The 15,077-nt window shown below is 26.3% G+C and overlaps 1 protein-coding gene and 1 long non-coding RNA gene across 3 annotated transcripts; both read right to left on the bottom strand.

Annotated features, from left to right (window-relative positions):
- Positions 1-365: 365 nt before the first annotated feature.
- Positions 366-7,443, bottom strand: LOC122855341. Its single transcript, XR_006374059.1, has 3 exons — positions 7,277-7,443; positions 1,849-1,968; positions 366-764 (listed from the first exon to the last, which is right to left on the bottom strand). It is a non-coding gene; the product is annotated as an uncharacterized LOC122855341 (long non-coding RNA).
- Positions 7,444-9,524: 2,081 nt separating this feature from the next.
- LOC122855340 (tenascin-like) lies at positions 9,525-13,829 on the bottom strand. Of its 2 annotated transcripts, none has more exons than XM_044156631.1 (7): positions 13,412-13,829; positions 13,227-13,311; positions 12,951-13,162; positions 11,020-12,873; positions 10,082-10,266; positions 9,853-10,002; positions 9,525-9,779 (listed from the first exon to the last, which is right to left on the bottom strand). In XM_044156631.1, the coding sequence occupies exons 1-7, from the start codon at positions 13,522-13,524 to the stop codon at positions 9,673-9,675; spliced, it is 2,706 nt and encodes a 901-aa protein (XP_044012566.1). In that variant the 5' UTR covers positions 13,525-13,829; the 3' UTR covers positions 9,525-9,672. The 2 variants fall into 2 exon arrangements, with proteins under 2 accessions (XP_044012566.1, XP_044012565.1); XM_044156630.1 differs by having other exon boundaries at positions 9,535-9,782; positions 13,412-13,828.
- Between the last annotated feature and the right edge of the window lie 1,248 nt (positions 13,830-15,077).

The raw sequence follows: 15,077 nt of genomic DNA, 5'->3' as shown, positions 1-15,077 counted from the left end.
ATTCCTATTTATGAAGCAATTTACCTTACTTCTGAGTGGAGTAAAGTTCCAACATTACTAATAAGCTTTGCGTCATTACTTTCTTTATGGGACTTCGACATTTCAAGAAAACATAATATTTTCCAATGAAAAAAAAAAATGAAAAATTCATATATATTTTATTCTATCTTCAAAGTTCAATATTACATTTTTTTTTCTAGAAATAAATAAATAATAATCATAAAATATATATACATAACATAAATAATAATGTTTTTTTCTCATTATATAATATACAAGCATCAAAATAATGAAGGAGTAAAAAAAAAAAAATTGAATTAAATTCTTTTGTGTTGTTTATTCAACATAACTGAGGATTGTTTAAATATATATACAGTTTATTGGCTCTTGTAAGAGGAGTAGAAGCAGGATCATTGCCGCCATGATTACAAAATTATGCTACGTCCGCGTTTCAGGTAGATCCCTGGAGAGGATAACCAATATTTAACAGCTATTAATGCCAAAGAGAATTTACCTTACAGCACCCACAGGGCTTCAAGCATCTCTTTCTCTCTCGATTCCTCTTTACTTCCACCTTTTAGAGTTACGATATCAACCTCACAAACTCCCACTTAAACTTTAACCCTCCCCTTGTCGTTGACAACATTCGTTCTTGGTGTCCTCAAACTCAAATTACACAGCATATCTGTTATTGATTTACTAGCAGCAGGTGTTCCAACAAAATGCTCGCCTTTCCATTTATACGTCATACCCGTTGGCACTCGCTAAAATCATACATATATATATAAATGATACACAACTTCAATAAAACTGAAAATTTAATTTATTTTATTAGCTTATTTTTTTGGTCTTTGATAATTGTCGTTGTTGTGTAATATTATAAAACAATTGATGAGACATTGCCATGCTTTATTTTGCTGTGGTTTTTACTTTTCAGTGTATCCCTTTTACCTTGTATATAACACTGACAAACATTTCTCTTATATAAAATACATATATAAACTTGTCTCTATAAACTATCTCTCATCTCGTCAAGCGGACAGAGGGATAAGCTTTGGCCGCCAGCCCTTCCGACGTGACTTGAATTAACGATCACAATTAACGCTGCCATCGTTCGTTATCTCGCACTCCCCATAGTATTCACCTTTTACTCTAACACCCCTTTTCTCTTTACCCTTTTAACCAGCATATAGTGTGCCAAACCAAAATCGTCCTCAAACCTATATATATACAAGTTTCAACTTACTCATTTTCATCTCTTTTTATCTTTTATAATTTATACTTTATATCTTCTCATTCTTCTCATTTGGCCCGGATTACAGTATCCACTTTGACGTGGTAAATATCGAATACCAAAATTATATCTGAATTTGGATTAAATTATTTCCACTGTTCAAAGAGCTTTTACTTTTTTCTTTTTCTTCTTCAGTATTTAGTCAATGAATATTTTTTTATTTATAATTTTTGTGTCTAGGTATTTAAAATTAAATGACAATGAAAATTTATGATTAAATTATTTAAAAAGTAAATGATTATTGTTTTATTAACCATGAAAATGTTTGAAATATATAATGTCATATAATTGAGTGTTTTGCGTGAGTTGAATATTTAAATTTATGCATTTTGACAGTCAAGATTTTTGGCAAGTTGGTGATTGGATGACAAAGGAGAAAAGTGAATAGTTTTCTCATTCCTTTTTTAGTTTATACATATATACATAGTAGAGAGAAGCAGAGAGAGAGAGAGAGAGAGAGGGAAAGAGTAAAACTTTCATCTTCTACTCTCTGAGTTTGGTGGTGGAGAGTGCTTACGTCGAACAAACAATAAGATCAACAGCGTACCACTTACCCATTCAATTCATGACCCATGAAGCACGATGCCAACTCGTTGTTGAGCTGTCGTTTTATAAACAAAGTATATTCTACCGTCTGTAAAATTACAAAATGTCCTCTTTATCTTCTTCTTCTTCTTCTTTGTTGAATAATATGAAAATAAAATTACAAATTTATTTATTATTATTTATGTTTATTTATATGCTGAATGTACATTTTGTATAAATATTTTATATACTAAACTAAAACTAATGTCAATAAAATTTTATGCTTAAACTATTTGCTTATAAATGGAAATGAATAGAATAGATATATATATAGATAAATATGTATATATAAAATGAGAAGTCAAATGGAAATTCAATTTGAGTAAAATATAGTTCTCAAGTACAGACGAGGTCGACGTTTTAGTAAACTTGCTTGTCAGCAATTTCTACTGTGTTTAACACACCTCAATGCATACCAAATTTCATGCCTTCTCTCTATCCTCATTTACGAACGATTTCACGCGTCCAGAAATGCTTAATTGAATCTTTAATACACTAGAGATATCAGCATTGTGCCAGTCATTATTTATTTTATTTTTTTTTTAACTAAATAACTAACATTATTCTTTTACTTCATGAAATAATTTACAATTTATAAATAGAATATTTTTCTATGTATTTTTGGTATATTATGTGGTTGTGTTTAAAATTGCATATAAAATAAGAAAATTTAATTATAGTTATCTTAAATTATTTCAACAAAATCTATTCTTTAATATTATTATAAGTGCTTTATTATTCTACAAATTCAATTTGAGCTATCTTCATACACTGAATAAACTGGAAAGCAAAAGTTTAAGCGATCAACTCAAGAGTGAGATTTGTCTGGATGTCAAAAGATTTTGAGAAAAGGCAGTAAGATTTAGTAATGGTCCACAGCTCAAGCTTCCAATTTAACGCCAATTAGTGAATAAATACTATATAATATTATGAGAAAATAGCAAGTCATTGGATGTTGATAGAGTCGACTCGAGTGATCAAAATGGACGATAACAAGGTTTATTTTCGGTGTGCGAATTCAGTCATACAAAATTGAGGGATATAGTAAATTCAAGAGTCAAGGAGTTAATTAGAGACTATGAGAAATTGATAGTTTAATATATGATGTAAAGAAATTTGATAACGTAAGATAAACAAAATTTATAAAACAAAAATACGCTTAAAATTTAAAAAATAAATTATTATATTATATATAGCTCATGAATGATAAATTATTTGACTTGAAAAAAAAATCAAAATTCATCAAACAAGTTAAATTAAACTTGAAAAAAATATATAATATTTATAATTTTGGAATTAATAAAAAAGCTATTTACAAATATTCTGATGGATTTTAAAAATATATACTGACAAGGGTTTGTTTCCTTGATCATTATAAATATAATATTATTTGAAATTGTCTCAATTCTATTGGGAATATCATTGGTGAATGATAGAATTGTAATTAGTACTTGAAACTATACATACTTCGACACAATTTAGATATATTGCTATATTGTAACATTAATGAGGTGAGGGTAGCCACAATGTGTCAGGAGGGGTTTGGTTATAGTCCATCTACAATTATCTCTCTTTAACCTAACTCAACCATCCATACACAGCCATAATACAACATCACATATTGCAAGTACATTGTGGATCATTGACATATGTAAATTATATGTGATGTTACATGATCTTGTCGCTGCATAAGTCATATATAATTTTAGTAACTCATTGTCTCGATCATATATCTATTTTCTCTTTAATTTAAATCAGCTATAATACTAGTACCCTCACTTTGTCTCTCTTTCTTTTTATATCTCTTCTTCTCTCTCTCTGATAGCAAGTAGCATTGTACAAGCCACTTAGTATGGAAATTTCGTGATTCGTTTCCCATTGTCCATCCCTATGATGTTATACAGTCGATCGATTTTCCATCGGTGCGCACATGCATGAAATTAACCATGCGATGCTCACGAATATATTACTCTTCTCATCCCTATTTTACTTACTCACTCTATTTTACTCCTCATTGGTAATTTTTTTTATTTCTTTTTTATTTACAGTATATTTAAAAAAAAAATACAAACAAAGTTTTATTTCACTATGGATTAATTTAATGATAATTCAAAATATTGTTTTTCATCATTTTGTTTATATTTTTTTTATAAATTTAATTGATGTTTTAGATAAAAATAAATATTATATTTTATGGTAGAGAATTATATTCATTGTTGTTTGTATAAATGAGTTTTCTGGCCGCAAATGCACAAAGCAATTTGTAGGAAAAGACTAGGAAGCCCTCAAAATATCAAATGTTTATATGTGTGTGTTTATATGGCTATGTATTTGTGGGTTAAAATCTCTGTTAATTGCTCTGGACAACGGTATCAGTTTTGCAGGGCTTGAAGCAGTTAACTTGTCCAATTACAACTGTACGATTTTTGTCGTGAGTCTCTAGCCAGTTAATAGCCATACTTTTTTTAAATTTTTTTATTTTAGATATTTTTATTTTAACTTAATTACATAACTTGATTTGCAAACTTTGAGAATAGAAAACTTTTGAAATATACAAATTTCTGGAGTATATAAACTTCAAATCAAAACATCCAATCAACGTTGGGTCATGAATATTACATTGACTTGTCGAAGAGTGCTTGTGATGGTTACATTTATAAAACTTTTCATCACAATCAAATTCAGTAAATAAAATTTTATTTAAATTTAAAAATATAAAAATAATAAAAAAATAAATCAATGATTTATTTACTTTTTTTTTTATTTATTATCTCTTTTGTATTAAAGATAGATGACCTTTAGTCTAAAATGAGCATTGTTTCAGGTGTAAAATATTGTCTAAAAAAATTATGTAACATGAAATAATTTAAGTTTAAAAATAAAAATAAATTTGACCTCATTTTTAGTTGAGTTAACAAAATAAAAAAAAAAATTTTGATTAATTGTTATTTTATTTTATTCAAGCTGAACAATAAACATTCTATGAAAAAAAAATAAAACAATGTCATAAAAGTTTGCGAAAAATATAGAAAAGAATAAATTAAAAATTTTCATGATATTAAATATCTCAAATCAATTTAACGATAAAAAATTTGAACGTGTTTAAATTTTCAGTAGTACAAGTCAAGCAATGTCAGACCGAATTCATTATTTTTTTTTTTATCCGATATGTATAATTTAAAAAAAAATTATCAAATAACAAACACAATGAGCCAAATGTTTTGTTCATTTTTTCAAATAATATTTAATAATTTTTCTTCAATTTAGAATTATCCAATATATCTATAAATAAATTTACAATAATTTATCATTCAAGTTGTTGAAAAAATAAAAGATGATAAATAAGTATTATTTAAAACAAAAAATATAAATCAAATTGTCAAGAAAAGATCTAAATTTGTTCATGTATATTTTATGAAAACAAAGAAAAACCAGGAAATGGCACACTTCTGTCTCTCTACCTTTTGTTAAATCGTGGTTGGAATTCACAATCATGAAAAGCCAAAGATAGAAGATATGAAACAATACTAAAGATAGAATTGTCCGAAAAGAGGGTCATGCGGGAAACCAAGGCAATTGAGCATAAGAGGAATGAGAATTATGGTACAAAGGGGTATGATGACGTCTTGTGATCCTCTCTCTCTTTCAGCTAGTACCAAAGTCAAGGAAATGAGGGTAACAACGAGATTGGAAGTCGAGAATAAACTTGAACAATATGCTATTCAGAATATCCTTGATAGATAAAACTTGATAAAATTTTTCACGTATTTATAAAATTTTTATAAATTAAATTTAAATTATTATTAATATATATATATAATTATATAAATAACAATTGTTTATTTAGTCGGGAATGAGATTTGTATTTTTTTATTTTTTATATCTTTTCATGAAGAAATTGAGACAAATGAATTGAAAAAAATAAAAAAGTGAACCCTTATTACGTAGCAATGTGGGTGTTAACGTGTTTCATCATTATCTCTACTTATAGGTGGTTATCTGAGGCGAGCACGCGTGGAATTGCAATACATTTTTTTTTTTTTTTTCTCTCTTTTATTTTGAACAGTCGGGTGAGTTTATCTTCTAGACAAACTCACCCTCCAAATATCTTATTTCTCACAAGCTAACTTCTCATTCAATTTTTTATTTTTTTGATTGTATCGTTATTTTTTTATTTTAATCCATATAATTTATAATTAAATGAAAATTATAGATCATCATTATTTTTTGTTAATAATTCTAAAACAATTGTTGAGGTGTTAAATTTTTTTATCAATATTATTTTAATTGTATATAGGATAAATAAAAAAAAATAAAAATTTTTTAATAAATTGTTTTACGTGTTTGTTAAATTAAAAGAAATAAAAAAAAAATCAAACACTGTAATTTAAAATTATTATATTTTTTCTCTTGTACATGTAGTTAAGAGTAGAAAAAAAAATTAATAAATATGAAAAACTTGGTTGGCTTTTGGTGAACATATTTTATGTCTAGAGATAAATTATTGTCCGAATAATTATGGTTATCGTTTTACGTCTATTCCTACATGCGCCAACTTTAGCTTGCTTTTGCTGGCCTGTTTTTATATTTAACCTTTGTATTTTTTATTTTACCTTTTTTAACGTGAATAATAAAGTTTGTATAAAATAAAAAAATAATTAAATTATTAGAAATAATCTTTCGCTGTTTAAAAAAAATAAACATTTAAAATTAAATTATACTTTAAAATTAGGTTGTATAATTTTCAATTGATAATTCAGATTTGAAGGAAAGAATATTTAGTATATACATTTCTTTTTTATTTAAAGTTTTGGTGTCTGTTTTTCACTTTATTTAAAGTCTTCCAATCAGCAGTAAAACTAAATAAAATCCCATTTAGCTTTGGTTGACTAAAAACTAAAGGGACAGGTGCATACTGTGATTGCTTCTTTTCTTTTTTTTTTTTTTCCTTATCGTCTTACTTATTTTTACACAATTTATTTTTCTCTCAACAACTTTATCCATTTCATCCATGAATGTCAATTTAAACAAAAAATCACCCGAGTTCCAATTTGTTTCGTCAAATTGTGACAAGAAAAATAGACAAAAAAAAAAGCTCAAATAATTGATAGAAAAGAAAAATAAAATAGTGAAACAAATTGCCAATGGGCATTTGTATTAATTGAATATTAGGAAAAATAGAAAGGTATATCGATTACGTATTAATGGGAGAAGTGTATATGTGTTTTACGCACGCACGACGCACTTGGGAATTTCATCAATTTAATCTAATCTATTTAATCGAGTCTTCTCTAATTTAATATAATATAAATCGACATCACCCTATGACGTATACAATGTATATTGTAAAAAAAATAAAAATCAATTTATTATATTAGAATGAAATTCAAAAATTACCTGCAATTTTTTTATGATTAAATTCATTCTGTAATCAGCTTATACATGCCAATGATATTCCAACAAACATTGTGGTACCCGTAGATAAAAATAGTTGGATTTCAATCAATCTGCATGACAACCTATCAGTTATAAAAACAAAAAAATATATATATAATTAAATTGTGTATGAAATAAAATGACATATAAAAAATGATTTTATAAATTTCAATGATTTTTCAATAATAAAATAATAATTATAAATATTTGTTATATTTAAAAAATAATTTTATTGTGATAAAAAGTTATGTAACATGATAATCTGGTCACTCCATCAGACAAGAGAAGCTCAAAAATAAATGGCAATAAAATATTAAAAAAATAAAAACTAGAAAAAGAGTCTCGAATCCAGTCGAGGCAAGAGTATAGAATTTTTATAAAAAGCTAAAAAAGCTATAGCACTAGTGGATGATTAAAAGAAGATGATAGAAGGATATAAAATATCAAAAAAAAATTCAAGTGAAAAGCTCGTGAAGCTATAACACAGCGAGTAAACTCTAATGAGTATCACAATGATATACCGGACGTTGTCGTCATTGCCGTAGGGCTCGTCAACGAGACAAAATGAGTTTGATTATACTCGTAACATCCAAAAATTGTAAGGCATTTTCATACATTTTCAATTTAAGTAAAAAAAAAAAAATGTCTGACGTAATTTTAACGATATTTTTTTTTTTATTTTATAAAACAACAACAAAAAAAAAATGTAACATCAAATTATTATAATTTTTTAGTGTTTACTTTTATAATAAAAGCAATCATAAAAATCACGATATTTTTTAGTTTAAGATAAACTTAAAAATTGTTTGTTTAAAAGAATAAAATCCACTTGCAGATAATATATATAATTACGATTGTTTTTATAATTACACTGTAAAAAAGTTATCCAGTTGTGAGTGAAAAAGATTTTCTCGTCAGTTGTGGAGAATAAGTTTCAACAACGAAAGCACAGTGAAATATAAAAAAATAAGAATTAAAATAAAAAAAAAAGAAGGAAAAAAAGTGAAACAATAAAACAAAAGAAATAAAGAAGATTTCACGAGGTTTGTTTTAGATAGAAGAGAAGCTTTTCTTATCTCACATTCAGGTAAAATTTTTAACAGTACAAAATCAAGGTATATATTTGTGGTATATTTTTTTTTCTTTGTTCTTGGTTTCTTGATTTCATTTATTATTACTTTTTTACTATTTCTTTTTTTTTTTTTTGACTGTAAAACTTTTAGCTATCACGTGGGTACTAATTAATGCAAATAATAAGTACCACCCTAATTACCATACTTTTTTTTTTGTATTAATTTTTTTAAGACTAGAAAATTTAAAATTTTATATATCTCAATTGTAAATTATAAAACTAGGACAATAATTTTTTTAAAATACAATTTAAAAAATATGGTGTTATTTTTAAAACTATTTATATTTTAAATGACCCTATTAATATCTACTTTTATGAATAATTATAAAGCTAATAATTTAATTTCAAGTATAATTTATTTCCCATTTCATAAAAATGTTTATGACACGATAACTTTGTATAGAAAATATTTCAAACATCTCAAAGAGATTAAATCATTTTAATGGAGTAAAAAAAAAAATATAATTTTCTCCAATAAAATTTAATATGTATGACATGTATCTTGTGGTTTGTATAGATAAATCAAATGAGTATTAAAATTAATTGAAGTCTGTTGAGTTGTGATAATGATTATGTACAACAAAATTATCATTATCAAGAGAATTATTAAATTTATGATTGTTCACAAAGCATATCGTATAGACGATGATTATTGATGGTTTATTTACGATAAAATATCACTTGATTTAATGTCCAAGGGATTCTCAATATCACAGTTGTTATTAAGTGTATTTTGGAATATGTACTTAGTACATAAATACGAGCTAAAATACATACAGTATGTTATCAGTATCATTCTACTTCATATTGCATTTCTGCGCTCATATCTGAATGACAGGATGCAGGCGACTGTCATGACTTTGATGAGATGATCAGTCTGACCAAATTCCACAATGACGATGATATTATCATCAAACCAAACTCATTGGTGAGTCATTTTATTGCTATATTTGTGAATGTTAAGTTCAAACAAAGATACTAAAAAATAAAAATATAATATCATGTCATTAAAATTATCTTAGAACAGAAGCGACTTGTCATACATTAAAAATAAAATAATTAAAAATATATTAAAACCAGTAAATTGTAGATTTAATATTAATTAAAAATTTAATCTTTATTACCTTATTAATATTTATTTTTATAAATTATAAAATTAGATATTTTAAGTTTAAAAATCATTGATTTTTTAAATTTTTAATAATTTTTTTTTCTTTTGTTTTTTCTAAAGGTATGAATTTTCATCGAATTGAAGAAGTGAATCAGCCAATTCTGATTGTTTTAATAAATTTCCACGACTTGATGAATCTGCTGATACCATTTGTGGATTACCTACTTGAATTAAAATTTAGTTAAAATTATTTTTTCTTTGTAACAATTAGTATGAAATTTAAATTTTTCTTACATTTATAATCTTGTATTTTACGTCTTCTTGTGATTAGATGAATTACACCAATCATACTGATAATTCCAACAACAAAAATAATTATTCCAAAAGTAACTCCTGATGCTAGTTGATTATTAATAGATACTTGTTTTAAATTACATATTGCAGCTGAAAATAAATTTTAAAAAAATATATAAATTTGATTTTTTTTTTTAAATCGTTTAATGTCAGTTATATTTTGACGTACCATTATTGATAAAGCAAATGATTGAAGTTGCATTATTAAATTGTTCCTCGTCAGTTGATAAATGAAAGCATTTTTTTGTATTGTTGACATCATCAGAATAACACATTTCATTACACATTGGTCCTTGCCATTTAACAGCTTCTAGATATCCGGCTGTGTCATTCATTTCATTTTTATCAGCAAACCTACAGAAATATATGTCAACAAATGTTAGATAATTTATATCAAGTTTTATTAATATATATACACTAAAATCAATATAAAAAATGTATGCAATCGTGATGGTTACTTGTGATTCGCTTGGTGTACTTTTATGACACTCGTAAATTTATCCAGTTTGCTGTCTTCATTTATTCTTTTGTCATGAATAAAATAAAATTAATAGAATGGAAAAAAAGTAATAGTAATAAACCAAATAAAAATAAATAATATTATTGAGAATAAATAAATAAAAAATATATAGAATAATAATTTATTGGTTGAAGAATGAATACTTGAACACAGACAATCAGTAAACAAAATAATCAATAGTGTGAAGGTTCTTATCATCAAATTACCCTTTGTAAACTAATATAAAAATAGAATAAAAATAAAAATAAAAAATTCTAGATGGTTTGAAACGATTCAAGATCAATATAAATACCTTTGTAAAGTACATAAATAATTCAATGATTCATTTCTTATTCTACAATTCTTTAGTTCAATAAAATAGTGCATTAAATCACAGACATCAAAAGCTCTAAAACTTTAGAACAATGAACAAAGAAATTTTTATCTGATTTTACTTATCAATTTCTTTTACTTTATTCAAGATAAATTATGTCATGATTTAATATTTACTTGATTTAAATTAAAATTGATAAAGAGAAAAAATACTTTAAAAATAAGATAATAAACAAGTTATTCTATCTAACTTTTTAATTTTTTTTTTAACTTACCATTTATGATAATCAATATCATTTTCAGTACGAATTAATCCACATAATTTAGTTGTATTACAGTATTCACCAGTCCAGCCATAATCACACTCACAAGTTTGATTATCAGTGTTACATTTTCCATAGCCACATTCATGTTGACATGGATGTACACAAGGACCAGTTTGATTTTTAAAATTTGTATTATTCATTTGAATAAAACCATCGTGACAAACACACTGATCAGGTCCAAGACAGTCACCATAACCACAGTCTATATTACAAACTGGATTGCAAATACTTCCATTTAAATTATCTTGAATATAACCATCATTACATTTGCAAACTTCTGGTGAAATACATTGTCCATTGACACAAGAATTTGTACAAAGTGGCTGGCATTGTTCACTACTTTCAGTTGTATTATTAAAAACATATCCAGAATAACATGTACATTGATTTGGTGCTATGCAATTTCCAACAGTTAAATTATTAAATTTACACAGCTCATTACAGTCTGGTATACAATCACCATTATCATTTCTTATAAAACCATCAATACAAAGACATTCATTTGGACCAATGCAAGTTGCATTTGGACAGCCTGATTGACAAAATGGCTGGCACATACTTGTTGAATTTGTTGAATTTGAAGCTGTATATCCTGGATCACATTCACAAGTAAATGGAGCTGTGCAAGTTCCATTGAAACACTTGTCATCACAGCTTGGTTCACAATGATCAGTTGAATTTTTAACAAAACCATCATTGCAAATACACAATTCTGGAGCAATACATGTACCATTATCACACTGGCTACATATTGGATCACAAACATTCTTAATTTTTGATGGACGATATTTATCATTGCATGTACAAACTTGAGGAGCTGTACAATGGCCTCCTTGACAACCTGGAAAACCACAATTTGGTTCACAATTAAATGGATCATCAGTATCTAAAATATATCCATCATTGCATTTACAAACATTTGGAGTATCACAAATTCCATTGATACACATTTTATCACATACTGGACGACAACTTGTTATATTTAAATTATCAGTTATTTTTTCATAACCATGATGACATTCACACTCATTTGGTTTAGTACAAACTGAAAATTTTGGACATGATTCACAGTGTGGCTCACAGTATGATATATTTTTTAAATTTTTACCAATAGTATGTTTCAATTTCCAGCCAATTTCACAAGAGCATTTACTTGGTGGTGCAATACAGCTACCTCTAATTCCACATGGTGGATCACACTGTGGCTCACATGTCACTGTTGTTTGTGATGTTTTATTATCATGACCGAGTATTAAATTATATCCTTGGTTGCATACACATGAATTTGGTGATTGGCAACGACCAAATTCTCCACATGATGGTAGACATACTGGAACACATTTGTTTGCTGATATATTTGTAGATGCAAGTTGGTCGTCGTCATCTTTATTACTCAGTGGAGCATAGCCCGCATTACATTCACAAAAATCAGGTTTAGTACAAGTGCTATGATCACCACATGGAGTTTCACAATATGGTACACATTCATTTGATGATTTAATACCATTTACACGTTTTTTTTCATAGCCAGCATTACACATACAAACACCAGGAGCCAAACAAAAACTATTTTCATCACATTCTGGTGAACAAACAGGCTTGCAACGATAATCTGCCGAATCTGGTAATAATTTTACTGTAACATTAGCAAGTGTATAACCATGCATACAAATGCATTTATTTCCCTCGTGACATGTTGACATATATGGACAACGAGGTTTACAACTTGGACGACATTCATCTGATCCTGTTAATGATTTCTCATAACCATCATTGCATTTACAAACATTAGGCGCTGTACACCTTAATAAACGTCATTAAATTTTAATTATTTTTTATATTTCATTTAAATTACTAAATAATTATTTAGTAATACTCACTGTCCATTGATGCAGTTTGAACACTCGGGATAACATTTTTGTTCTTGATTGACTGTCACAAGTTTATAGCCAACGTCGCAATTACATTGATTTGGACGAATACATAATCCATGTTGACAACCATCACCTCCATTACAAACAGGCCAACATTCACCACTTTGTTCCTTATAACCATTGCAACATGCATCTTCCGAGATCCACTCAGTGTGATACTTGAAAAAAAAAGATACAAACATTTTTTTTAATTTAAAAAAATAATAATATTATGATAATTACCTCCCATTTGTAGTTGGTTCTTGTTCGATATCTCCAAAATTTTTTATATGTTTCTGTGTATGGAACTAGTTTGGAAACTTGATGGCTAAAATAAGAGATAAAAAAAATTAATTATTATGAATTAGTTATATTTATTTTAAACTCCATAAAAATATTATTTAAAAAATAAAAAGTATAACACGTACCTTACAGTTTTTGGACAAATTGAATTACCATCCCAATCGATCAATGATTGTTGTGTTGTAATAATCATCACATATAGTACAATAATCGTTATAAATAAATCAATCAAATTCATGATTATTCACAAATTATTTGTGTCTCTTAGAAGATGATTATAATTTATTTATTTACGACGTAATATCACGTATTTTGATGTCGTAGAGAGTCTCACTATCACGTCGTTGTGAAGAGTATTTCAGAATATGTCTTTCACATATAGGCCTGTGGTTTGCTATCAGTAACAACTCCCTACTCTATAATGTTCTATAATGTTCATTGTTTTGACACTCAGTATGTCATATCAAAATAACAGGATGCAGCAAATTATCAGTTGTTGAATCCATCTCATAATAACATGACTAATTGAATTTTATATTTATATGTTTATCAAAATAATATTTGATTAATCAAACAATATAGTTATTATTTATTTTATTACTATATATTCTTGGAATATACGTTGAGTATATATTTAAAATGAAAAAAAAAAGCATGTCAAGATAATGATTATACTTCAAACAATTCTAGATTCCAAGTATGAAGAGTTTTTTTTATTTTTATTTTTACACAAGTCAAGTGAAAAAATTTTTGTCCGCAAGGCAAACGAGAGGTTGCTCATTAAGCTCAAAGTGTTCCTTGTTCTCATCATGTATCTACATTGTCTAGACTTAACTAAGCCAAATGGATCATTATTTTTACAAACATAAAAATTACAAATACGTAAATCAAATGTTTTTTATTTGCTCACTAACAAGACTTGTGAATTATAAATGTCAATCTTTTTTATTATCTAAAATATTTTTTTTTCATTTGCCTTTTTTAAAAAACCAACTAAATTACTCATAAAAATATATATTATTAATTCAATTCACTATCAGAATTTAAACATAAATAAGATAAAAAAAAAAAAAGGGAAACAAAAAATTGAAAAAGGATAAAAAAATAAGTCACATTAAGGTCACATATGAATAAACCTAAAATAAAAATGATCAGTTTATATATACGATGTAGATAAGAAATAAAGAATGTGTTAATTGTCTTTTATCATTCATTAAATATATATTTGTATGAGCAAAATAAGAAAGAGAGAAATAGTATAAGAAAAAGTTGAATCTTTTTAGTTATTTTATGAGATGTTTGTAACTTAGTAGTAGGATGTATGAACTATATGGTTCATTTAAAATTCGTTTAGTTGTGCATATGAAATTTGGCGAAAATCAACCACACAAAATCATGAATACTTGGATAATTACAGCCTATAAATTTGGTATTTCCAATCAAATAATATTCAGAGAGTATAAGTAATCAAACATGCTCTGAATAACACATTTACATATATGTCATCTTACAAATGATAATTAGGATAGCTAAAATACAGGGTTATTCAAAAAAGCTTCAATAAAAGTAGAGAATAAAAAAATAAAATTGTCATAAAGAATTGAATTACTTTGAAAGTCATGAATTGAATATACCTCAATATTTTTACAAGTGTAAATAAAAGGATTTTATTGAATTGAAAGTAACTCAAAAGTTTTCATTTTATATTTTATATACATTGTTAAAATGAATAAAAAAAAAAGCTTTATAGTGTACAGGTCACCTGAGGGTAACTTTTTGATAAAAACAAAA

Source organism: Aphidius gifuensis, linkage group LG4, assembly GCF_014905175.1.
Source record: "Aphidius gifuensis isolate YNYX2018 linkage group LG4, ASM1490517v1, whole genome shotgun sequence".
NCBI classification, from domain to species: domain Eukaryota; kingdom Metazoa; phylum Arthropoda; class Insecta; order Hymenoptera; family Braconidae; genus Aphidius; species Aphidius gifuensis.
Note: the sequence above shows the minus strand (reverse complement) of the source record. Positions and strands in the feature narration are given on the sequence as shown.

Coding starts and splice junctions, on each gene's coding strand:
- LOC122855340 (XM_044156630.1), bottom strand. CDS start 13,524: ATGAATTTGATTGATTTATTTATAACGATTATTGTACTATATGTGATG. Junction 13,312..13,411: donor ATTTGTCCAAAAACTGTAAG/GTACGTGTTATA, acceptor CTCTTATTTTAG/CCATCAAGTTTCCAAACTAG. Junction 10,003..10,081: donor CATTTGCTTTATCAATAATG/GTACGTCAAAAT, acceptor ATTTATTTTCAG/CTGCAATATGTAATTTAAAA.